Source organism: Geospiza fortis, unplaced genomic scaffold, assembly GCF_000277835.1.
Source record: "Geospiza fortis unplaced genomic scaffold, GeoFor_1.0 scaffold171, whole genome shotgun sequence".
NCBI classification, from domain to species: Eukaryota; Metazoa; Chordata; class Aves; order Passeriformes; family Thraupidae; genus Geospiza; species Geospiza fortis.
Window position 1 is genome coordinate 2,711,232 of NW_005054313.1, and position 25,415 is coordinate 2,736,646.

Genomic DNA, 25,415 nt, shown 5'->3' on the forward strand with positions numbered 1-25,415 from the left:
GCGCGGCGGAATCAGCCCGGCCCGGGGAGCTTGGGTGAGGTGAATCGGGTCTGGCTCGGGGGCAGCCCCCAGCCCTGGTGCCACCCCACTGCACCCCGGCTTTTGGGTCTCCCGCACCTCCCGCCATACCTTGCCCTTTACTGGGTTGACTTTCTTTCATAGGCCTTTGTCATTTTTTGTTTTACACTGCTGTGATGCAACTGAGATGCAAAGGCACCGTGGTCATTTGACGGTCAGATAAGCGCTGATTGTACTTGAACATCCATTTCTGGTGCTGCTACAATAACACAGGGCAGAGCTTTCCGTGGGGGGTCTGGTGCTGGCACGCTTACATGGCCTGTCCTTTCCCTCCTCTTTGGTCACTGTTGTGTAAACTCACTAAGTAACACATGTTGTGGGAACTCTTGGCAGGCATCAACCAGTGAGTCTGTATTTACTTGTCTTCCCCGGCCTTGCTGGGATGACTGGGGAGTGCTTCATGCCATTTCCTAGTCAAGGAAAGTTGCTGTTCTTTACAGACTGTAAAGAGCATGAAGATAGTGAAGAGTTGTGTGCAACCTGCAGGGAAACGTGGATGAGCAGGGCAGAGATGGATGACATTTAGCATTAGCCTTGGCAAGACAGCCCTGGAAAAGGATGGGTGCTGGGAAGGTGTCCTGGGCAGAACTGGGAAGTAGAAGTGTTGTTGAACAGCAGACACTGTGCAAGGAGGGAAGGCCAACAGAGCAGGCTTAAGCAAAGGTCAGTGAAAAAAGAATAGTGACAGGGTTCTAAATATCCAGAAGCCTGGTAATGAGGTGGTGCATGCAATTATTTTGGCAGAGCAGGCTAAAATTAGCATGCAAAAGGCCGAACATAATCAACAACGGGTTGTGGTTTTGTAATTCTATCATTATACAGGTTGGTGGATATACTACCTAAAAAATGGCAATTTATGTCAGCAGAACAGCATGAACCATTGAAAATTGACTTCTTTCCTACCTCTGTCATGGTTTAATTTACTGTGAAAATTTTAATGTGAACTGTTGAGACCATTACCATGTTGAAGCATGTTAATCCCTTTCCTTTTTGAGCATTTGTAAAACTCCCATTTGTTTACTCAGAAGCAGAACAGGGCCTTTTGTTTTAATGGCATTTTCTTTCCTTTCAAAAAATCATTATATGCTATGCAGCTGGTCATAGTTTTTGACTGGCTCACTGAATAGGCACCTGAATGGCAATAATATCCAACAAAGTACATCTTGACTAGGAAAAAATAGGTGTGCTGTTCACATAACTCACTTCCTTTGCGCAGACTAACAGAATGTAAAGTTCAAGTGAAGACAAAGCAGTCTCTAGTTTTAACATGACTTAGCAAGTAGAGGCAGAACCTGCAGAGAGCCCAGAGTCTACCACCAGGTAGGAAGAGAGCTGTCAGGAGAGGGGAGCATTAGTGCTGGGTGTTAGTTCAGCAGAGTGTGCACAGAATGTGCTCCTGTGACTTGTGATGCCATTACATACAACTCCATGGTAGATCAGGCTGATGTTTGCCTGAACCTTGTTAAAAATATAGTTCATGCCATGCTAGGACTTTTCATCATCTTGGTTGCCAAGTTTTGCCTGATGCACACTTTCTTCAATGAAGGCAAAACCTAGTCTTTATTTTGCTTATGGCATACAAATAAGAAGCAAATAAATATTTGAGTTGAGAATGCAACTTCTGATTAACTGAATGCCTTTTATCCAGGAGATTCACTTGCTTCCAGATCCTTGAGTGGTTGCTAGCTACTTCTCTATTCATTATGCAATTAGCATATTTGATCTTTGTATTCTCATAAAAACTTCTATATTTCATGCTAATATAGTAATATAGTAGCTTCAGTAATACGAGTAACAATACATTTAAATGGCAGTGTTATTGCCCCTACCAAGTGGTGTTTGGCATCAGTGAGACCTTTGGCATGAATTTCCTGTCTAGGGACAAACTTCTTAAACTGTGTTTAATAAACCTGTGAAGTGTTGGAGCAGGACAGAAGTGATCTGCCTGCCCTTTAATGAAACACAGACATAACTGCCCTGGCTCAGAGTCAGCCATGTATTTCTGTGCACATGGGTAGTGTCGTGCAGAGGAGGTTCCTCTGATCCCAGAGGCCCCAGCAGCAGAGTGCAGACAAACCCAGCACAGGCAGCCCTCTCAATCCCTGCCTCAATTCCCACCCCTCTCTTTGGAGCTGTGTTGATCCAGTGATCAGTAAGAACAACCCTGACAAACCATCTCTATGAGTAAAGAGAGAAAAAAGATGCAAAAAGTGGCAAAATAGTGATGAAATTACAGGGCACCATGGAAAAATTGTGTCTTTTAACTGATGGAGTGCTCTAGCAGTCAAACTGCATTTAACATTTCTTTGTGGATTGGTCTAGAATTCATTTGAGAAGGACTGGATTTGCCACACTTGGCCAAAACAATAATGGCCACATACCTGATGGCTGAAAGAGGTTACTTAGGTCTTATTACCTGGATGGGCTGCTTTGCTTTTTGGTATCACATTTTCTTGTGCAAAGCCAAAGTTTCCTTTAGCTTGACTGGAGGACAACAAATAGGTTTAGAATTGTATTCAAGTTTAATAATAATGGTAAAGGAAATACTGTTTGGTTAACATGGTTTTTATGTTTGTCTGTGATGTCTGTTGTCTTCAGATGCTCATCAAAAAAGCAGAATAAATATAAACTGGCCAGGTCATCAATCCAACAAGTAAGCAATTGTGTATCCAGAGAGCGTGCAAAAATAGAGGGAAGATGCCATTGTGGTTAAAATGTAGAAAATAAGAATTTAATTTGTTGTACATTTGATGAGTGGTCTTTGCCTTTGGAGCACTAAATCCCCCTGTATCTTACTTCCTTGTTTGTAAAAGACAGTTAACAACTCTTGTCCCTTTAAAAAGGTGTTGTGGAGACAAAATCCCTAAGGGTTTATGAGTTTCTTTGATACTGCTGTGATAGGAGCTGTATTAGTACACATAGACAGAAAAATCTCTTCCTTCAGATACCCTAGTTTATCTAGGATAAATGTCCTGGTTTATTGAGAAATTGCCCCTTGAATAGTCACTCAGATGAGATAAAAAGGAAAACTAGTGGTAGATTCAGAAAGATCAATAATGGTGTTTGTTTTATGAGTGACCCTGAAGAAACAATAGGCACTTAGTTGCTGAAATTAGCTACTGATTTAAAAATAGGAAGGAAGCTGTTAATGCAACTGTAGAGAGCAAAGAAAAAGTCTGGAATGACCTCAATAAAATAAGAACATGCCCAAATAAATGGCTGATGCCATTATTGAACAGAAGTCTAGGATTGTGCAGCTGGGGAGACAAGAACTGTATTTGGATAAGCAGCAGGAGTTTGTGTAGGGATGGCAAAGTTTATTTGGGATAATACAAGAGACTCAAGCAGGTAAGACAATGTATTTTAATGTAAATAAAATGGATTTTAATGTAAATAATGGTTGTTTAAAGCTGTTTAGAATGTTGTGCTGGGAGGAGAACACAGCCTTTAAAGTGTTGGTGTCACAGCATTATGAAGGTGTATTTGCCATCTTGTCAGGGTGAAGTTCCCATTTGCTGGACTCCTGTTTGTCTTGTCCAGTTCCTTTATTGCTACTCTGAATTAATATGTACTTTAACTCCAGATTTGCTACTTAGCTAACAATGAATGAATGCCACTCTTATGAACGCCACTGTGAAAAAACATCTGCCAGTAGCAATGGCAGAATGGGATTTGGGGCACTTCAATGTATTAGTTGCAAATGGATGTGAAATGTTCAGTATATTGCTTAGAGTAATACATAGTAAATGCTGTCATTTTAATGGGAACTAGTGTCAGTGGCAGGCAGAGCCATCATCATGTAGTGATTACATGGGAGTTTCTAGCTCAGTGTTTTCAGTATTGTTGACTGTGTCCCCCTCCAACAGGGCATGAAAGTAAGGCACCTCAAAGTATGAACTAAAATAATTCAAGGGAAAGGTTTAAAGGTAAGCTTATGCCTAAAGACTGTGTTAGATGACAGCCTAGAAAGGCTCATAACGCTGTGGTATCATAATGTAATATAATGTTAGACACTGTTAAAAGAAATTACTCTACAGAGTAACAGAAGACATTCAGTATCAGCAAAAAAAATTTCAAAAATATATTTTGGACACTTCTGTGCAGACATTTTAGTAAATAAGCCTCTGTCATCCAGTTCAGTGAAGTGTGGATAGAGCCAGAGGGTTGATTTTGGTGCAGTTGTAGAAATAGGACCAAGGCTTATATTCTGACATCATTTTATAAAGTACAAGGTACAGAAACAACTTTGGTCTGTTATAATGGCCAGTATGACAGCTTGCAAATATTGAACTCTCCAACACATCGTAGAAGAAAGGTTCTGTGTTTTAGGTGTTTGATATTTAAAACAGACCATTTGTTTTTGTATTAATATAAGAATAAGGCAAGGTGGGTTTTTCCCTGGCAGGGTTTATCTTTTCTGGCAAAGAATGACAGACAAAAATCAGATTAGATCCAGAAAACTTCAAAGGGTCCATCAAAATAGACAACAGATCTTTCTCTGTGTTTTTCTGCCAAAACTTGGTCTGCAGTCTTTTGAGCTTTTCTCCTTGGCCACTTGGGACCTGTCCAGTCCTGCACCATGTGCTTTTCTCCTTTTCTCCTTTTGGTTGCTCCGGTTTATGATCTCACTTTTGCCATGTTACTAAATACGAGTCCCCTGTGACTTCTGCTTTACCAGCTCAGAGCTTCTTCAGTCTCTCTCCCTCTTTAATTATGGACCTCATCATACATCAGTCCTTGGAGATCTGCAAGCAATTTTTCCTGGCAGGTCTGTGTTTGTTCCTTTCTGAGATGAGACGTGATTTGCTGATCACTGCGCAGGTCTGGTTTATCCTGGGAACTGATGGTGAGGCCGTGGCTTCTTCAGGCAGCACTTCCATGAGTTCTGCTGTGGTGCATGGGAGAAGAGCACATTTAAGGCAAAGAGTCCTTTATGGAATTGTTTGGACTTTCTAATTCCTCTGCACCCGTTGACACATGTTGTTTAGACAGCATTTAAACTTATTTGCAGATACCTGGTCATATCCTAGAGTACAGGTGAATGCATTTTCAGTGACTTAATCAGTTCATTGAGTAATGATTCCTTCCTTTCCTGAAACAAAAACAACAAGGAGTGAAGTATTAATTCTCCCACTGTTTGGAAAGTAGGGAACTTAAGTAGCTGATGGTCTTTTTCTGTCCTCCTGCAATCAGTTTGAAGTGTGAATTAAAAAGCTTTCATCTGAGGATTGTAGCATAAAATGTCATCATTTTTATACATGAAGTTGAACCACATCTTACAGTAAAACCTTTGCTCTTGTTTGGCAAACAAATCATTTTGGGGCCAAGATGTTCCATGTTTGTTGTTAGCACAGCAGGGGTATAAGGGGAAACATCTTTAAAATTCAGTTCTTTAAGTCTCTCTGCTGCTTTTTTCCCCTCTTTAATTAGTTTAAATAATTAGCCCCAAATGTGCAAGTCTGATCTTTTTGTATAGATGACAATAGATGTATTCATCTTCTCCTGCAGTGTCACAATTTTAAGTCCAAATGAAGCTAACAGTTGTCTCAGAAGTTTTGAAGCAATAAGCAAAAAAGTTTTTCATACCCATACTCTACAAATTTTTGTTAGAGGCTTTCCTTATTACTTTGGAGCCACTGAATAATTTTCATCAACTGATCTCATGGAAATCATTGGATATATATTTTGGATGAAGGAATAGTGCCCCTTTCAGTGAAATCTGTAGCCTGTCAAGTCAATCTGTATGTTGCTTCTACAAAAAGATAGGAGAAATATTAGTTTCTCCTCATTAAGTGACAGATCTCTTTTTTTATTGGGTAAAGAACCTTTCAGGATTCCCAACTGGAATGAACTTTTTGTAGGCAGCAAAATGAAGGCAGAGTTTTCAGCCTTAACTCTTCATTTCCCGATTTTCCTGTCATAATAACACATTAACAACTCTTCCTGCATTTAGAGTAATAAAAATCTTGTAAGCAAGTGGTTGCTGACAGTAAGTATATACAATTGTCATTTGAGGATAGATGAAAGGACTTCCTGATAATGCTGGAGAAGGGATAATAATGGGGAGAGGTTGGGCATTTTAACTGTTCCAAATGATGGTGCCTGAGCAGTAAAAACCTTTCCACTGTGTACTTGAGAGGCATAAGGGAGAATGAGGCTGCCTGAGGCCTCTCAGTAATACTGCAGTTTGAGTGGTAAATACAGCAACAATCACTGGGAAGGAGTCTGTGTGGAGCAGGCAGGAAGAGGTTGTGGAGATGAGGAGGAGATTGAGGAGATTAGGTTAGGGGTTAGCTGAACATCAGCGCTGTGCTGTTTCTTTAGGCAACCTGGTACTTTTCAAGGCTGCCCCTGTGCCATCCATCTCTGATCCCAGCTCCCAGGATGGGTCTGTGTGTGCAGACACACCTGCCCTGTGCACATGCTCCCCTGGCAAAGAGCAGATCTGAGAGCACAGGAGGAGCACATGGGCAGGGCATCAGCTGACTCTGGACTCCAGCAGAGGCAGCAGCAGCAGCCAGTGGTTTGGCTGAAGCACAATGGAGCAGTGAGAATGAACCATTATTTGAAAGATTCCAAGAAATATTTGGCAAACAAGGCAGTATCATGAGGTAAAGCTTTTAAAAGTTAAGGAAGGAAACAGAGCCTTGGTTCCTCCTCTTGGGAAGGTCTCTGTAGTACTGGCTTTGCACATCTGAGATTGTTTCATTCATTTGTGTAGCAGCCAGTTCTAAACCTGATACTGAAATTGGATATAAACTGCAGATTCATTTCGTTTTCCTTTCTTCTGCTCAAACTGTTTGACATGAGAGGCTTGATAATACCTTTGCCTGAAGGGTGTATGAGACCTGGCTTTGGGGATTGGTTTTGTTTGTTTGTCGGGTTTTGGTTCTAGAAAACAAAAGGAGAGTAAGAAATTTGAGTCAATACTGCAGTATCTTAACAAAACAATGAACTTCCCATGTTATGAAGTAGTCCCTGTCTGAAGTTCCCCATCCTTCAAGTGGTCTCAGGTCAACCCAAATATTATCCTTGGCATCAGTGTTTCTCCAAAAAGACACGTAATGTCCTTGAATTTCAGAAGGATTTTATCTCTGCCTCCTGGCCTTTTGTGAGGCTCTGCTGAAATCTGAAAATGCCTTCAGAGTCAACATAAAGGGAGGACATGACGTACTCTGCTCTGGGCCACACAGAGCCCAGCATTAGAAAGGACAGGTGTCCACAGACTTTGGTCTCTGCCTTAGAAAAGTACATTTAAATCTCTTTCAGCTTTCCATCAGCAGATTGAAAGGTTAATTAGCATACATCTGTAGCCCTGACAATGCAAACTGGAAACAACTGTTTATTTTGCCTTGCAGCAATGTGTAAAAAACCTAGAGAGAGGCTGTTTGCCAGCTCTGGTTTGGCTGCTAGAATAGAAGACATCATATAACAAAAGAGGAAAAACAGGGCAAGGAATATCATTTACCAAAGAATTTCCTTAAGACAATCAGTTAACAAAACATCCTACATGCAGCAGAGTAAGTAGGGCCAAGGAGGAAGGAAAAAATTCTGGACTGTAAGGACCTTACAGATGTCACTGTGGTGTCACTGATGTCAACTAGGAAACAGTGTCAGCCTTTAGAGTCAGGAACTTTGTCCTCCTTGGCCTTGGAAGGCACCTACCTATGAAGCCACTTAAAATACAAAGAGTAAAACTAAACCAAAGGCAGAAGAAACTCTTAAGTCTGGGAGAGCTCAAGATACAATTGCACAATAATGCAAACCGTTTCTGGGAATCAATCCCATATCAGACTGGATTACTGAATGTACTAAATATAAGTACATATTGAAACTTAATAATAACACAGGGAGTGACCTTACAGAGATGTGTAGCATCAGTCTGGAGATTCAATCCAGGTGGGAGAAGCAGGAAAGTGCAAAGAGAAGAGCAAAAGCTATAGTTGCAAAGAACAATTCTGGAGTTGCTGCTATTTCCTTGATCTGCTGATGTGTTTTGCATACAAAGTCATTGGAACCAAGCAGGTCTTTCTTGCTAGTTTCTCTTCTGCTTCGCAAAACTTATATTTTACAGCATTCACACCTCCATAAAGGGTTACTGTCAGCCCTTTCTTTTAATTCTTGGAGGACAGTGTACCTTCCTCATCTGGAATCTCTTCCGCATGTAGAAAACAATAATCCAGGTCTCCATCCCTGACTGTTACCCCAGTCTCTGACCTGTTGTTTGGTAACTAGGAGGCAGCTCCTGCTGCTCCTTTTCTGCTTAATCCTCTGGGAGATGCTTGGATGTAGGGCACTTACAGTTCACCTTTTCCATGGCACTGTGGGGTGGGAGCAAGGGAGGGGGTGCCCGTGGAGCAGGGTTTGGACTCACTTGTGCCTGGGTTGTCTGTCCTGGCACAGCAGCATAAGGGGGTGCCAGAAAGCAGAGCACTGCACCTCGAAAGGAGATTTGTCTCCTTCCTCCTCTTGAGTTTTGCTTTTTCCTTTCCTACCTCTGAACACTAAATCAATCCCACCAGCCCCACTGAATGCTTTTGGTGTGTGCATTGCCCTAAGCATTTAAGATGTTCCAGGCCGTCCATCCATGTCCTGCACAAGGGCTGGACCATTCTCCCAGGTGCAGTTCCACCCTGTGGGGCTCTGCCCACGCTGGCAGGATGTGTGTTTGTGTATGGGATTGCTGCAGAGCGCCTTGACCTTTGCAGCACACTGGTTATTCAAATGTAACTTGTGGTCCACTATTGGCTTCCTGTAGTATTGCTGCTTCCAGCTTTCTCTCTCTGACACTGCCAATCCTTTTTCCCAGCTGTGTTGTGTTTTTCCCTGTGCAGACTGAATTTCGGTTTACGTGCAGCTCGTATTTCTCACAGACCCAGGGCTGTGAGTCAGTTGTCACTGGGTTTACAATCCCTGGGGGTAGGGAACTGACTGCACACCTACGAGCCTGAGACTATCTTTGAATATTTGCAAAGGTTCCCACCTTGCTGTCCCAAATGCCACTTCCAGAGCCTGGAAAAAGGAGCTGAGGGAGGCAGATCCTGGCAAGAAATACACCTAAACAAGGCATCTCATGCCAGGCACTGTGTCCTACTGTAGTGGCATGTTTTTGTCATCTTTTTCTTAAACTAATTAGTTGCTTGTTGGTTTTCAGCCCAGATGTCGTAGTTTCCATCTGAGCCAGTGTAAATTTGTATTTCTGTAAGGATTTCTTATTATCTGGAATCCAATTAAGTAGCATTCATTCAGGATTAATCACATGTGGAAGTGTTTGCAGAATTGAGGTTCCTGTGTTCTTAGCAGCACACTCTTGCTGCTGTATTTCTTTATCCCCCAGTAGGAAAGGGCTGTGGAATTTCATGTGTTAGTTGCCCTGCACAGATCCACTGCGTGGCTGTCCTGGGTGTTATGGAATAGCAGAAGGAAGATGATACCTTATCCCAGTGGTTTGCTCTCTAAAGACCATGTCCCACAGGCAGAGAATGAGTTTGATTGCATAAAGATTCCTTGATTTCAGTAAAACTGCTTACATGTGTGCTGACATGCCTGTAGAAACATAAAGTAGGACCACAGCCTAAGGGAGAAGGCAGACATTCATCTTAAAAGAAGAAAAAATAAAATCTGACATTCCTTACTGCAGTGCCTCTCCAGATACCAAGACTTTTGAAAGATATTATTGGTGCAGCAAACTCAAAAGATAATTCTTTTCATATGGTGTCTGGATCAGGTGACTTGCATGTGTGCAGGTACCCCTTTTGCTGTTTTTTATCAGAAGTTCTTTTTCAAAATCTTCCTCTTGTGCAAATTTTATTTTCCTTTGTCACAGTCAGTATTTCTGTCACAGCTTGTAGAAGAAGGTAGCATAAAGCTATTAAGCCTCATGGTTAGAATTTTAATGTCTGCAAAGTAGTAAGTTTGCTTTATCTGATAATATTTTGTTTTCTTTGCATTTATTTGTGTGACTCTGCTTTAGAGCTTTTTAATGTTTGTAAGGTAGTGGGTCAGTTTTGTGAACAGATTTTTTTGAATTGGTACTTCTGGTAAAGTGACTAGAACTCCTTGTTAAAAGATTAAAACATTAGAGAAGACACATTTGTCAGATGGGGCTCTTCAGCATTAAAATGCTGTGAATGTTTGCTCCTTATCTTTTAGAGGATGCTTTATGCCATCTCCTGCCTTACAAATGAATGGATTCACCTGTGTATATAATTGCCATGTCATTGTGCTGGATGGGATCTGATCATACAAAGACAATGGCTTTGTTTATGCTGCCAAACTGTATGCCCAGCTGTGCTCGCAGGATCAAGCCTCTAGCTGTTAACTTTCTAGAAGGCCATAATAATAAAGATTTTAGTGGCAATATGTTCAGAAGAAATGCCAGCTTCTTTAGCAGATGTGGGAGCAAGGGGAACAAATTTTTACTGAGAAGTTTATACTTTTTCTGAAACATTTGCTGCTAGATGATGGTGTTAGTTTGCTTGTTTGTCAAATGTCAGCCAGGCAGTGACCTGCTGTAATGACAGGGGTGTCAGGGTTGGAACCAAGGCAGATTTATGGAAAATGATGCCATCCTGAATGCTGCATGTGAGGCTGAACTGGGGTGAGCTAAAACACTGTGGTTGTGGAGTGTGGTTTGGAGACATCATGTGTCATCACCTGTGCATTAAAACTAAAGGCAAGTGACAGAATTAAAATTTTCAGTACTGAAAGAAAGGCTTTGGGTTGGATTTTCTTGATTTGTATGAGGTCTGTATAAACAATCTGTCTGGATCCCAGTATAAATCTGTATGTGCAGTGTTCCCTAATGCCCTTCCTAGTTCCAAATACATGTATCACTAACCAAGTCCTCTTTTATTTGTAATTGCCTTTTCCATTTATTATTTGCACAACATGAGTTAGAATAGTATGCTGTTGCTTCATAGTTGCTTTTTAAAAGAAAATAGAAACCTGATTTAAAACATGCTTAGTATGGATGCCATCCCTGATTCATAGGTTTTAAAAATTTAATATTAATGCATGTGAGAAATAGTTAGTACAGTTCCACACATGTAATTTGTTCCTTGACAGGCTAGATCCTTAAAATTAATCTTCTGGTTACCTCTCCCATTCTGGGATAGAAATGAGAAACAGTGATGGGCAGAAGGTATAGAGATGGAAAGTTAGAGAAAATTAGAGGAAGAAAGCAGATTATGGAGTAAACTTTGTGACATAACTGCAGCTGAGTTATTGGGTTTTGTAGGTAACTTGTGTTCATGGCAACACCGTATTCTGAGAGGTTCTTTGAAGGTAACACAAAATACTGACACATACTTCATACATCTATTCAGCTTAACGTACTGGATAGAAACAATGGATATTAAACAGTAACTCTTCATCCTACACAAATATAAACATATAGGCAACTTCAAGCCCATGATTAATCCATGTGAATTAAGAGTACTCACATGCTTAAAACTCCTATTTAGTGGTTTTGATGTACATTTTTTCTTTATAATTATGGGCTTCCACCCTAAGAAATCTGGTCACTACCATATTGGTGTATTCATCTTGTCTCTGACATTAATGCCACTTATATTTCTAAAAATACATCTTTTTGTCTTTCATGTTTTCATTATTTGATTTATTTTTTTCTAACATGGATTAGTAATTAGGATCTTTCATAGGTCTACAGTACATAATGGAGTGCTTTGTATATTTTAACATAGTTTCATTCCTGTAAGCTGCTGCTTGAGTTTGAGGAGCTGGGTTTGGGGAAAATTAATCAATAAAGTTGTTATTCTTTTAGGGACTATCTAAGTAAATTTCAGCAGCATTATATTTAGAGTCAAAACTAAATGAAAATTCTCATTCTGAGATTTTGGAAGCAAAAAAATGGGCAGGTGGGGAGGGGTATGACTTGACTTGGAAAAACTTGTTCCCGAGTCTCTTTAGGTAGGAGGATTAAAATTCCTAAGAGTTTAACCTAGGCTGGGGGACTTTGCAAAGGAGGTATTTGGCACCCCAATGGCAGCTCCTGGAAATGCGAGCACAGACTGAAAGCAAACGCAGTAAAAATACCAAAGCTGGGTCCAAGTGCTGCACAGAGACCACTGTGACTCCATGGATCTTTTTTCATTCCATGGTTTTAGCAACCCAGTTGATGCAGGCAGAAGTTCCATCTTAGCAAAATATTTTGGGGGTTTAATGGTTTGTTTTGTGCCTTAGAGGGTGGCTGAGGCTGCGGGAGTAAAGGAAACAATTAACTACAGGCAGACAGTTGTGAGGTTTAGAGCAACCAGGGTCTTCCAGAGACCCTGAGCCCTCCTGCAGGTAGGAGTTTGCAGTTTGGCAGCAGAGTAAACAGAAAAACCTGCCTTTGCAGAATTATTGCAAATCACTCCATTTCATTGCCTTTGCAATTAGATTTCATTGCTTCTCATTTCCCCAGCCTGCATGCACGTTGCTTTTTACGTGTCACTTGCATCACAGCAAAACAGCTGCCCTGTGTGCCAGTGATGTGAGTGATCAGACTTATCCAGAGCCCCGAGTATGATGTGAGGCCTGTGCACCACGAGCAGGTGGGGAACTGACTGCACACCTACGAGCCTGAGACTATCTTTGAATATTTGCAAAGGTTCCCACCTTGCTGTCCCAAATGCCACTTCCAGAGCCTGGAAAAAGGAGCTGAGGGAGGCAGATCCTGGCAAGAAATACACCTAAACAAGGCATCTCATGCCAGGCACTGTGTCCTACTGTAGTGGCATGTTTTTGTCATCTTTTTCTTAAACTAATTAGTTGCTTGTTGGTTTTCAGCCCAGATGTCGTAGTTTCCATCTGAGCCAGTGTAAATTTGTATTTCTGTAAGGATTTCTTATTATTTGGAATCCAATTAAGTAGCATTCATTCAGGATTAATCACATGTGGAAGTGTTTGCAGAATTGAGGTTCCTGTGTTCTTAGCAGCACACTCTTGCTGCTGTATTTCTTTATCCCCCAGTAGGAAAGGGCTGTGGAATTTCATGTGTTAGTTGCCCTGCACAGATCCACTGCGTGGCTGTCCTGGGTGTTATGGAATAGCAGAAGGAAGATGATACCTTATCCCAGTGGTTTGCTCTCTAAAGACCATGTCCCACAGGCAGAGAATGAGTTTGATTGCATAAAGATTCCTTGATTTCAGTAAAACTGCTTACATGTGTGCTGACATGCCTGTAGAAACATAAAGTAGGACCACAGCCTAAGGGAGAAGGCAGACATTCATCTTAAAAGAAGAAAAAATAAAATCTGACATTCCTTACTGCAGTGCCTCTCCAGATACCAAGACTTTTGAAAGATATTATTGGTGCAGTAAACTCAAAAGATAATTCTTTTCATATGGTGTCTGGATCAGGTGACTTGCATGTGTGCAGGTACCCCTTTTGCTGATTTTTATCAGAAGTTCTTTTTCAAAATCTTCCTCTTGTGCAAATTTTATTTTCCTTTGTCACAGTCAGTATTTCTGTCACAGCTTGTAGAAGAAGGTAGCATAAAGCTATTAAGCCTCATGGTTAGAATTTTAATGTCTGCAAAGTAGTAAGTTTGCTTTATCTGATAATATTTTGTTTTCTTTGCATTTATTTGTGTGACTCTGCTTTAGAGCTTTTTAATGTTTGTAAGGTAGTGGGTCAGTTTTGTGAACAGATTTTTTTGAATTGGTACTTCTGGTAAAGTGACTAGAACTCCTTGTTAAAAGATTAAAACATTAGAGAAGACACATTTGTCAGATGGGGCTCTTCAGCATTAAAATGCTGTGAATGTTTGCTCCTTATCTTTTAGAGGATGCTTTATGCCATCTCCTGCCTTACAAATGAATGGATTCACCTGTGTATATAATTGCCATGTCATTGTGCTGGATGGGATCTGATCATACAAAGACAATGGCTTTGTTTATGCTGCCAAACTGTATGCCCAGCTGTGCTCGCAGGATCAAGCCTCTAGCTGTTAACTTTCTAGAAGGCCATAATAATAAAGATTTTAGTGGCAATATGTTCAGAAGAAATGCCAGCTTCTTTAGCAGATGTGGGAGCAAGGGGAACAAATTTTTACTGAGAAGTTTATACTTTTTCTGAAACATTTGCTGCTAGATGATGGTGTTAGTTTGCTTGTTTGTCAAATGTCAGCCAGGCAGTGACCTGCTGTAATGACAGGGGTGTCAGGGTTGGAACCAAGGCAGATTTATGGAAAATGATGCCATCCTGAATGCTGCATGTGAGGCTGAACTGGGGTGAGCTAAAACACTGTGGTTGTGGAGTGTGGTTTGGAGACATCATGTGTCATCACCTGTGCAAGTGACAGAATTAAAACTAAAGGCAAGTGACAGAATTAAAATTTTCAGTACTGAAAGAAAGGCTTTGGGTTGGATTTTCTTGATTTGTATGAGGTCTGTATAAACAATCTGTCTGGATCCCAGTATAAATCTGTATGTGCAGTGTTCCCTAATGCCCTTCCTAGTTCCAAATACATGTATCACTAACCAAGTCCTCTTTTATTTGTAATTGCCTTTTCCATTTATTATTTGCACAACATGAGTTAGAATAGTATGCTGTTGCTTCATAGTTGCTTTTTAAAAGAAAATAGAAACCTGATTTAAAACATGCTTAGTATGGATGCCATCCCTGATTCATAGGTTTTAAAAATTTAATATTAATGCATGTGAGAAATAGTTAGTACAGTTCCACACATGTAATTTGTTCCTTGACAGGCTAGATCCTTAAAATTAATCTTCTGGTTACCTCTCCCATTCTGGGATAGAAATGAGAAACAGTGATGGGCAGAAGGTATAGAGATGGAAAGTTAGAGAAAATTAGAGGAAGAAAGCAGATTATGGAGTAAACTTTGTGACATAACTGCAGCTGAGTTATTGGGTTTTGTAGGTGACTTGTGTTCATGGCAACACCGTATTCTGAGAGGTTCTTTGAGGGTAACACAAAATACTGACACATACTTCATACATCTATTCAGCTTAATGTACTGGATAGAAACAATGGATATTAAACAGTAACTCTTCATCCTACACAAATATAAACATATAGGCAACTTCAAGCCCATGATTAATCCATGTGAATTAAGAGTACTCACATGCTTAAAACTCCTATTTAGTGGTTTTGATGTACATTTTTTCTTTATAATTATGGGCTTCCACCCTAAGAAATCTGGTCACTACCATATTGGTGTATTCATCTTGTCTCTGACATTAATGCCACTTATATTTCTAAAAATACATCTTTTTGTCTTTCATGTTTTCATTATTTGATTTATTTTTTTCTAACATGGATTAGTAATTAGGATCTTTCATAGGTCTACAGTACATAATGGAGTGCTTTGTATATTTTAACATAGTTTCATTCCTGTAAGCTGCTGCTTGAGTTTGAGGAGCTGGGTTTGGGGAAAATTAATCAATAAAGTTGTTATTCTTTTAGGGACTATCTAAGTAAATTTCAGCAGCATTATATTTAGAGTCAAAACTAAATGAAAATTCTCATTCTGAGATTTTGGAAGCAAAAAAATGGGCAAGTGGGGAGGGGTATGACTTGACTTGGAAAAACTTGTTCCCGAGTCTCTTTAGGTAGGAGGATTAAAATTCCTAAGAGTTTAACCTAGGCTGGGGGACTTTGCAAAGGAGGTATTTGGCACCCCAATGGCAGCTCCTGGAAATGCGAGCACAGACTGAAAGCAAACGCAGTAAAAATACCAAAGCTGGGTCCAAGTGCTGCACAGAGACCACTGTGACTCCATGGATCTTTTTTCATTCCATGGTTTTAGCAACCCAGTTGATGCAGGCAGAAGTTCCATCTTAGCAAAATATTTTGGGGGTTTAATGGTTTGTTTTGTGCCTTAGAGGGTGGCTGAGGCTGCGGGAGTAAAGGAAACAATTAACTACAGGCAGACAGTTGTGAGGTTTACAGCAACCAGGGTCTTCCAGAGACCCTGAGCCCTCCTGCAGGTAGGAGTTTGCAGTTTGGCAGCAGAGTAAACAGAAAAACCTGCCTTTGCAGAATTATTGCAAATCACTCCATTTCATTGCCTTTGCAATTAGATTTCATTGCTTCTCATTTCCCCAGCCTGCATGCACGTTGCTTTTTACGTGTCACTTGCATCACAGCAAAACAGCTGCCCTGTGTGCCAGTGATGTGAGTGATCAGACTTATCCAGAGCCCCGAGTATGATGTGAGGCCTGTGCACCACGAGCAGGTGCGAGCTGCCCCTGGGGGCTGTGATTGTGGCAGTGCCACTGTGGCAGCCCCGTGCCTGCAGATGTGCCACAGCTGGTGCAGGCTGCCTGTGCCTGACAGGGCACATCAGCTCATGTCCCAGCAAACAGAGCTTGGTGTTCGAAGGAGTTCTGAAATCCTGTAAATAGGTGTTCTGGTGTGACACATTGAGGCTGTGAGGTTTTATGTTCTGTGAGTCCACAGAGAGCAGCATAATGCAGACAAATACGTGCTTGGCTGTGGCTCCGTTCCCTCTAGAGGACTGGTGGGACACTCATAGTCCCATCTCAGCTGCTGCACCTGAACCTCAAAGGGTTGCAGGGTACTAAAAATGCTCTGTGTTTTCAAGGGACCAAGATTTTGTGTTCTTTTCCCAGGTAACAGTAAGCATTTTCTGTATGAGGCACTTGTTCAGTGGCAAGGAGTGTTTTAGGCCCCTGATGTTACCTCCCTTAGCTGCAAGTAAGAAAACAGGTCACAGAGGAGACAGGAGGGTTTTCTGTACCCAAAATCCCAGATAGTATTGGAATCTCCAGAGTCTCGAGCTTGAATCCTCCCCAGCAGGAGCAAGTGGCTGCAATAAGTGAAGGAGACTGTTCCTTTCTTTGTCTCAGGTGTGTGTCCACCCTGGCACAAACTGGAGAGTTGTGTTCTCCATCGACCACATTTCCTTACCCAAAACAATCTTGGGCACAAGTTGTAATGTCAGTAAGGTTTTGTGTATTTTTGGGGAACCTCTGTGTTCTTCAGCCTAGAAATACTCTGTACATGTGATTTTTTCAACTGACTTTTTGGGGTAGAAAATTATACTGAAAAATAAATAGTAAATTAAGCCAGCCAAGTCTGGGAGACTGCAGTCTTCTGGAAATTTGCTTACCTTTTGGCTTTAAGTGTGCTGATAGGAGTATAAGGCCTTGCAACACTTCTTTTAATAAAAGCTTGGACTGGAGAATATGGAGCTTTGGGTGGAACAAATGAGCCTCAAGTATAAATTCAGTTGTGTGTGTTTGACCAAATGTCAACGCTCTAGGCTGGCTGCATCTAATTGAAAGTGTTTTGATCAAGTTAACTGGCAAAAAAAGTCCTACCTCATGAATATAACATTCTTCCTTAAAACCAAACAAAATCAATGAAGTAGTAACATTCTAGGGTAAATATTGGGAGGCAAAAATATCTTTCTCAGTCTGAAGGGTTCTTATACCATCCATGCACTCTGAGGAGATGAGATACAGAAAGTGGCAGGGTTTATCTGAACACTTTGGAGAGGAAGGTTATATGACTCTTCATGTATCTTTGGTTTTTAAGAAGAGAGTAGGAGGACAGAAATACAGTGTTTGTAAATGTCCAGTCCCTAAAATTTCTCACTTATTGATGTCTTGACTGGTTATTTAATTTTTATTTGCTGTATATCTTCTAAACACATTTTGTATGTGCATTTCTTTCACACTTGTATATTTCAAGACTAAGATATTTGAGGTAAGATGGTAAAATAGGATAATCAAATTTTGTCGTCAGAAATTGCTTTCATTAGGTATTAGTGGGCCCACTCTGATTTTCTTTGGTGGATGTACATTGCAAACAGTATTTTGATATCTGAGGAATAATTCAGATGAAGGGGAAGAAAGCCTTCACTGTGCTTAAAGGGAAGAAAAGTAAATGTTAAATGCCTCAGAGCTGGCATTATTTGTTTAAAATAAACAAGCTCTCCCCATCCATACACAAATAAAAAGTAATTTTGTGAGCCATGAAACTTAAGAAGTTTATTTTTCTCTGGCTTGCTTTTGTGTGGATTTCCCAGTGTCTGATGTTTTGATTCAGCCTGCATTGCAAGCTGTCTCTCAGCATATGGACTGCTTGTCTGCCCATCTTCTGTTGGACAGCCTATTTATCACAAAACATGGGGAAACTTAATATCTCTCTGGCCTTTCTCCTTTTGTCTGGTTTGGCAAAATTGTCTGACGTGTCCCTGAGTTATTGCAGGTAAGAGTCAGGCTGAAAACAATGTGATCACATCCTTTTCTCTCCTTGGGGAAGAGACTGGGAAAAACAGAATCCTAGTGGTAGCACCACTGCTTCATTCACAGTAGCAGGGAAACACTTCATTGGAGAAAAGAGAGCATTTCTGCAGCAGCCTGGCTTTGGGGTGTGCTCAGTGGGAGGATTGCAGTTTCGTAACCTGAAATGCCACTCTGACAGAGCTGGAAGTGTGCATTATTAGGAATTCCTCTCATTTTAGCGGTGGACCTCAAGTGCTTTACAAGAGCAGTCCCATAGTCCCCATTCATAAAAGTGAGGCTGGAGGAGACGCAGTGATTCACGTGGCCAAGGTCATCCCAGGGGCCAGTGGCAGGGAGAGGACTTGTCTTTGTATTCCCCAAGTCTCCTCCTCTGCCATCTTCCATCCAGCAGCCCCAGCAGTGCAGAGAGGACTTGAATCACATGAACAGATCAGTTATCTACAAAGTCATGCATATAGATACCAGTCACGCAGAACTAAGCTCTGGCCCCATTTTCATAGTGGAGATTAAAGCAGCTCTGCAGAAAGTGTATTTCAACTTTCTGTCTTAAAAATATGCTGCTAATTAGGGATGTAAAGGGGCTGAACTCAGCTGCAAGACTGCTGATCTTTCCTAGTGAGACATTGCTGCCAGCATTGTTTGGACTCCAACTAACCCTTCATTGTCTTCTATCTCGTTGAGGTCCTGAGCATGCACAGGAAAAAAAAAAGGAGGATTGATGTCTTTATATTGTCATTTCTGGCTGTCTGCAGGATACCCTTCAGCCATTTTCAGCAGTGTTCAGAAGTATGCTCTGCTGGTTTTAATCTTGTTTTGCTTTTTGTTTTTGCTGGTGGCACTCTTCCATGCCCAGAGACTTTTTTAATTTTTACTTTTGTAGCTGTGCAATTCCACCTTATTAAGTTGGATTCTGCTTCCAGTCTCACCCTTCACAGGGTTATCTTTTTTAATGGGTGAAAAAGTGCATATGCCAGCATTCCACACCAGGAGTTCAGGTATGTGATGTACATTGGGGAGTAGTGCTCTGCTTCAAATATCAGTCTTGTTACATGAGAGAAAAAGTCAGCAGTCTCCAATCAGCTTTAGTTGGATTGCTCTTCAATTTTAGCACTATAGAATTTGAGTCACAGGTTTTAGCTTGAAGCAGGTTGGATTTTTAATTTTTTTTTCTTTTTTTTTTTTTACATTTTAGGATCCTCTGGGGAAAAAAAATTAATATTTTACATCTTACAGAACAGTATTTCAAATAATGGTTTAGAAAAGATGCTGCTATACTGCTGACTCCGAGTAGCATTAGCTATTAAAAAGCATAATAAATCCATTGGAATAAAAATGTTGTAGTAAAGCAAAATATCCTATTTTAATAATGGATTTTGAAGGCTATTGCTTTTATCCATCTAGAGTTCTGCTAATAAGCTAACTGCAAAAGATCAAGCTGCTTGCATGTGTTGGGCAATAATAAGCAATTTAAACCACTTTCCAGCAAATACTATAGGCCTCTGCTCCACTGCTGTGCAGCAGCAGCTCCAGGGATTTCAGTGGGAGATGCGGATCTCAGCAATGGCTCTGTGTGCTTTTGCCAATCAAAGGCATTTACACTATCTCAAAACAATCAGTGATTACTGCTCTGCAGTTTTAATTCCCTCTTTTTTTGCAAAATAAAAGGAAATCTTGTGGTTTTTGCTACCCACATAAGCATCCCTGCATGCTGATGTAAAGTTTTTGTTTCTGTAAATGAGGACCTGATAGGTATTTTGCATAATACCTTTTTTGTGTGTGTGTAAAATTCTGCTGGAAAGCAATAGGACAGGGTCTGGTGGGAAGCCACCCTGACAGCCTGGAATTCCTGAGCAGCAGCTTTTCCTCAGCACGGAGGTTTTGTGATGCATGGAACAGGACACCTGCTGCCCCCGCAGCGGGAGGGAGATGCCCCTGGGATGCCCGTCCTGCCCTGGGGGGCAGCGCTGCCCCTTCCCGGCCCTGCAGGGACATCAGCCTGCCCGGAGCGCTGTGCCAGCCCGGCAGGGACACAGCTTTGTGCCGCTGTCCCCTGTGTGTGTCACAGACACGGTTCCCGTTTTGCAGGGAATGTGGAGCTCTGCAGAGCCCAGCGCCCGGGAGGGGGTGCAGCTCCCTCTGCCTCTGCACCAGCGCTCCCAGCGAGCTGCTCAGCCTGTCAGGAATATGGCACGTTATCCCACGGGCAGGCACGGCGATGATGTGTGCTTGTGCTGCCGTTGTCCTTGTCGCCGGGCTCTGCTCTGCAGCGCCAGCCCAGCCCAGCCAGCCGCGCTCCCCAGGGTCCCCGAGCTCACGGAAGGGAGCACTGCGGTGCCAGGGCTCTAAACCCACCCGACAGACAGCGGGGACACTCCCTGAGAAGTCAGAGATTGCTCGGCACCACCGAGAGCAAAATCCTCGGGCTGCGCACCCATCCTAGCCAGTAAAGCACAGTGTAAGGGTCTGACGGGCTTCTTGCCTCCACATTGGTAGTCAGTAGCAACACGGCTTGATAAAGCCCTGCTCTGGTTGGAGAGGAGCGAGCTGAATTTTCTGTTCGGTGTTCTTGACCCTAGAAGCCTGGCGTTTGTTTACTGGAAAAAAACCTCGCAGTTACATCTTTAAAGCTCTGCTGCTTGGTTGGCAAACAAACGCTGGGCAGCGCAGCTCTGCTGAGGTTGTGCAAAAAGAAAGCAATTGTTATTCATTAAGCAGATGACAGCAACGGGAGCTAAGGGGATAAAACTCGAAATCTGAAACCACCTGCTTTAATTTTAGCCATAATTGAAGCGGCTGCCCATGGTGCTGCTGATGCACATGTCAGATTTGCACCCATGTGCTGCTCACACTGATTTCTGTGGCAGCAAGCTCCAGCCCGCTCTGCTTCAGGCAGGGATGGAGCCGTGTTTGATTGCAGGTTATAGTGGGTACTTGAGAATCTGTTTGTTTCCTTCCAGGAGCAAAACACAGTCGCAGTCTGGCTCTCTGATAGACAGATGCTTTAGTCATTAGTGAGGTTTCTGTGACTACAACACTGTGTTCTAGTATGGGTGCTCTTTCCTCTTTTGTTCCTGGTTCAAGGCAGCGATGCTTTTTTCGCTCTTGTGCTCATGCGCTCACTCTCTTCCTCTCCCTCCCTCCCTGCCTCTGTCTTTGATCTTGCTGATATGGGGAAAAATATCGGATCCAAATCTGCAGCATATTTAACCAAAACATCCTGTAGAATGGGAATAAATTGTGACTGAGTGCAGCAGCAGGAGATTGCAGTATGGATGCTTGTACTGCTTGCTTTCTGCTACACCAAAACAACAGCAATTGTCATGGAGTGCAGGGGTTGTTCTGCAGCTAAATAAGCACGAAGGGACTTCACATTCACAGAGGGCTAAGGTGGCTTTACTGGGAATGGGGAGACTGGGCAAAGCTCTCCTCTTGCAGTCTCTAATGCAGGGATTTGTGTGAAAGAGGTGAAACGAGATCTTTCCTAATGGCAGAGAGGGTCTCATCCTTCGCTAAATTCCCTGGAGTTTCTGCCACAGAGTTCAATGGCCCTAAGATAACACTGTCACTTTATATCCAACCTTGTTACAGTACTAGCAACATAAGCCCCAGAGCTGGGGAGCTCACAGCAATATCAGTGAAGGCAGGAAAAGTCTTGACCTCCGCTGCAGAGTGAAATGTTAGAGTGGGAGCATTAACAGTCTCTCCTTGAGCTGTTTGGTGCAGATTTATACTGCATGTGTTTGTCTGTGTATGCCAACTCCCAAAAGCTATGAAAAGCTTTTTTATGGTTTCCTGTGATGATACATAGTCAGAAGGGATACTTGGATGAATAAAGAAATATGCCACGGAATGGGGAGCAGGTGAGCTGCGTGACAGATGTGTGTTCTGCCCTTTGTTGTTGGTGCTGCTCCTTAGCTAACAGCATTAAGTGCTGGGAATGAGACAGAAGGCTTAACTCCACTTGGGATTCTGCTTAGGAGATCCTCACTGCTTTAGAGCATAGCACATTGTGTGATGTAAGATCCCCAATCCCTTCTGATCAGCATTCCCTGCTAAGCATGTCTTCATTCCCCCCCTTTACTGATCATTTACAGCTGTTTATTTCATGAGAGATTCTGAGGGGGCTGAGGCGGTGACTGGGCTGTGCTGCTCTGTAATGCAGCCCAGGGCTGGCGCCGTGTTTCAAGTGGCCAAATGAGATTTGCACTCCAGTCCCAGCAGACACTGTTTGTCTTAGTCAAAAGAGTCCACATTTTCCTGGGCTCTGGCATCTGGACATCCTCCTTGTCGCAATAAAGAGGAGGATGGCTGTGGCATCCAGACAGTGGAGGTGTGTTACCCTCCCTGCACTTGGTAAACTGCCAGCACAGCCTTTTTTGCTCTCACATGTGGATACTTCCATCTTGAAGGAGGCATAAAATATTTTGCAGACATGCACTATCTCCCTGACTTGCTATCAGTTTGGAAAGGGAGTTGCAGTGGTTTTGACCTGCAGTCTTTTTATCACTCTTAAAATAAGTCTAATACCTGTACTTAAATAATGAATTGTGAGCAAATAGCAACCTTTCTTAAAAAACAAATAGTTAATGTCAGAAAATGGTGAGCTCTAAAGTAATATAACAGCCTTTTCTCTCTGTAGTCCTGATGATAAAGAGGACACCAAAAATCCTGTCATGTTGTTTCAGTTCCTCCTTTCACACAGCTGAGCTAAAAGGGAATGCATGTGTTCATCCTCCACCAGTGTGTGTTTTCCTTCTATGTGCATTTAAATAATAGATTCTCCTTTTATTTATCAAATCATTAGCTTTGTTAAGTACAAGAAAGAAGTAATTGCTGTGCCCACAAGACATGTGACACCTGTGACAATCCCGGATTGTCTCCTGCAGGCTGTGCTGGGAGGTGGGTGCATGGTGACACATGACCCCAGTGGGTGACACCCAGTGTGCCAGAGCCCCACCATGCACAGCCCCGAGGGAATGCTTTGGAAGTGCTCTCAGATCTCCAGATTTTGGTGCAGCTTCAGAGAATGTTCCAGTTAGACTGAAAAGATAAGCATCCATTTCTTCTGCAGAGAGGAGTCTTGTGATGTTACAGTTCCACATGTGGCTCTTGTTTCTCCATCCCCAAGGGGTGTCCTTGCAGAAAGACCAAAAGGGTTTGAATTCTTACCAAAGCTCATGCTCCTTTGAAAGCTACAGAGCCAAGCAGATGCTTTACCGTGAAAGAGGACATCCTTTGAAAACAATCTGGTGCTTATTAATCAATAAGAATTCAGTGTTAGGGGTCCCTCAGCAAGAACGGAGAAGGAAAGCACATGTGGGTCTGGCCTCCTGAGTGAAAACATGCAGGTTGCATCCCTGTGCTCTGCTGAGGAGCAGATTTTGTATAGCATTGTTATGTCAGCACTTTGCTCTCAGTTGCAGTGACATTTGGCAGGATGCTGATGTTGAGACTGAGTTGCCTTAGAGCAGGCACCAGGCCACTCACCTGCTCACTGGTGCTGCCCTGTAGATATCTAGATTCATTAGGCTCTCTCTCAGCCAGAGAGTTCTCTGGACACTTAATTTCACACACCCACATATGCTCAGAAGTGCCATTTCTGGGAAGGCAGGCTCTTGGATGTTATTTAAAGCTTTGCTGTGTTTCTGGTTTATGTGGGTAGGCACCTGGACTCCCTTATTTCTGTTGCAGAGGACTTCAAAATTAGGCATAGACAAGATTAAGTCCTGGGCCTCACCCTCTGCCTCACAACCAGTGCGCTCACTCAGACATTGGGAAAAGGGGTCTGGGAACTGCTCAGCCTGAGGGGTTTGTTCCAGTACGGTTTGCTCTCTATCTCAGGAGAACACCCTCAGCATCCCTCCTTTCACTGCTCTGCAGCTCTATCCTGAGAAATACCAGGCCAGGATTAAAATGTGAAAGAAGAGAGAGGGTAGAGAGGGGAGTGGTAACCAAATCCAGTTATCAGGGTGTTGCAGGGGAAGGAGAGTCCCTGCCCTCCTCCCTGGTGTGCATTACACATTTTACACTGTGTACCACCATCACCACAGGAAGCACCACTGGGAGATTGTCCTGTCCTCCAGCTGCTGAGTCCCAGAGTCCCATCTGTTCCCCATTTGTTGCAGAAGTTATTGAGGTGGCTGTGTGAGACAGGCAGGATTACCCTCTGGGCTCTGATGCCTTTGATGAGGCAGGATCTGAAGTTGACACTTAAATTAAGCAGAGTTGATTTTATTGCCTTTGTGTATTATAATGCCCATGAAATCATTAAAACTTTGTGCGTGCTCCTGGGTCTTCTGCTGTCTCCCTGCAGTATTTCAGTCATATGCTGACTTTGCCTGAAAAGCCAGCAGCTGTCTTCCCTTCCCCACCCCAGCACACAGTGGGACCTCCCAGGGCTGCAGGATACCTCTGCTAGCACCTCCATGGCTTGGTGGGATGCTTGGATGAGGGACACCACTTTTGGGAATAATCTTTTTTCTGCTGTTTACTTTCTTACAGATTGATGAACTTCCTGAAGGAGCCGTCAAGCCTCCAGCAAATAAATACCCCATCTTCTTCTTTGGGACTCATGAAACGTAAGTGAATGACCTGTTCCTTTGGAAATGCCTTTTTCCAGCACAGCTAACATAATTTCCTCTGATTTCACTGGGACAAATCCTGGCTGAAGCCATTGGGAGCCTAGAGAAAGGTCCTGCAAGCCCAACTCATTGGTGTTAACAAATGGGAGTGAAAGCTGAGAGTAGCTGGGAATGCTGCTGCCTTCATGGTCTGCCATGAGCTAAACATAAAATCCTGTGTATCCTGTAAAGGAATGTGTGGGCATGAATTCATTAAAGGGTCTGAAAAAGCCCTGAACTCAGAGGCAGGGGCAAACATTTTTTGCTTGGATGTCCATGATAGCAGAGATGAGGCTCTTGTGTTTGGACACCTTTGAGCTCATGTCCTGTGTGAGAGCTCACTTGGTGGTTTGTGATGTGAAAGGAAGCAGACCCCAGAGTCTCAGCAGAGCTTCCAAATATGTGCATTCCTGGGAGATCTGTGCTGGGATATTGTGGGATGGAGCTCTCAGAAGTGATAGAAGAACTGAGCTG

At 42.5% G+C, this 25,415-nt stretch overlaps 1 protein-coding gene across 1 annotated transcript in view; it reads left to right on the forward strand.

Moving 5' to 3' along the window:
* Positions 1-25,415, forward strand: part of HDGFL3 (HDGF like 3) — a 59,808-nt gene that overhangs the window by 19,349 nt on the left and 15,044 nt on the right. Inside the window, exon 2 of the mRNA XM_031055893.1 lies at positions 24,773-24,899. Coding sequence (XP_030911753.1) covers positions 24,773-24,899 — 127 coding nt within the window. The remainder of the gene's footprint in view (positions 1-24,772; positions 24,900-25,415) is intronic.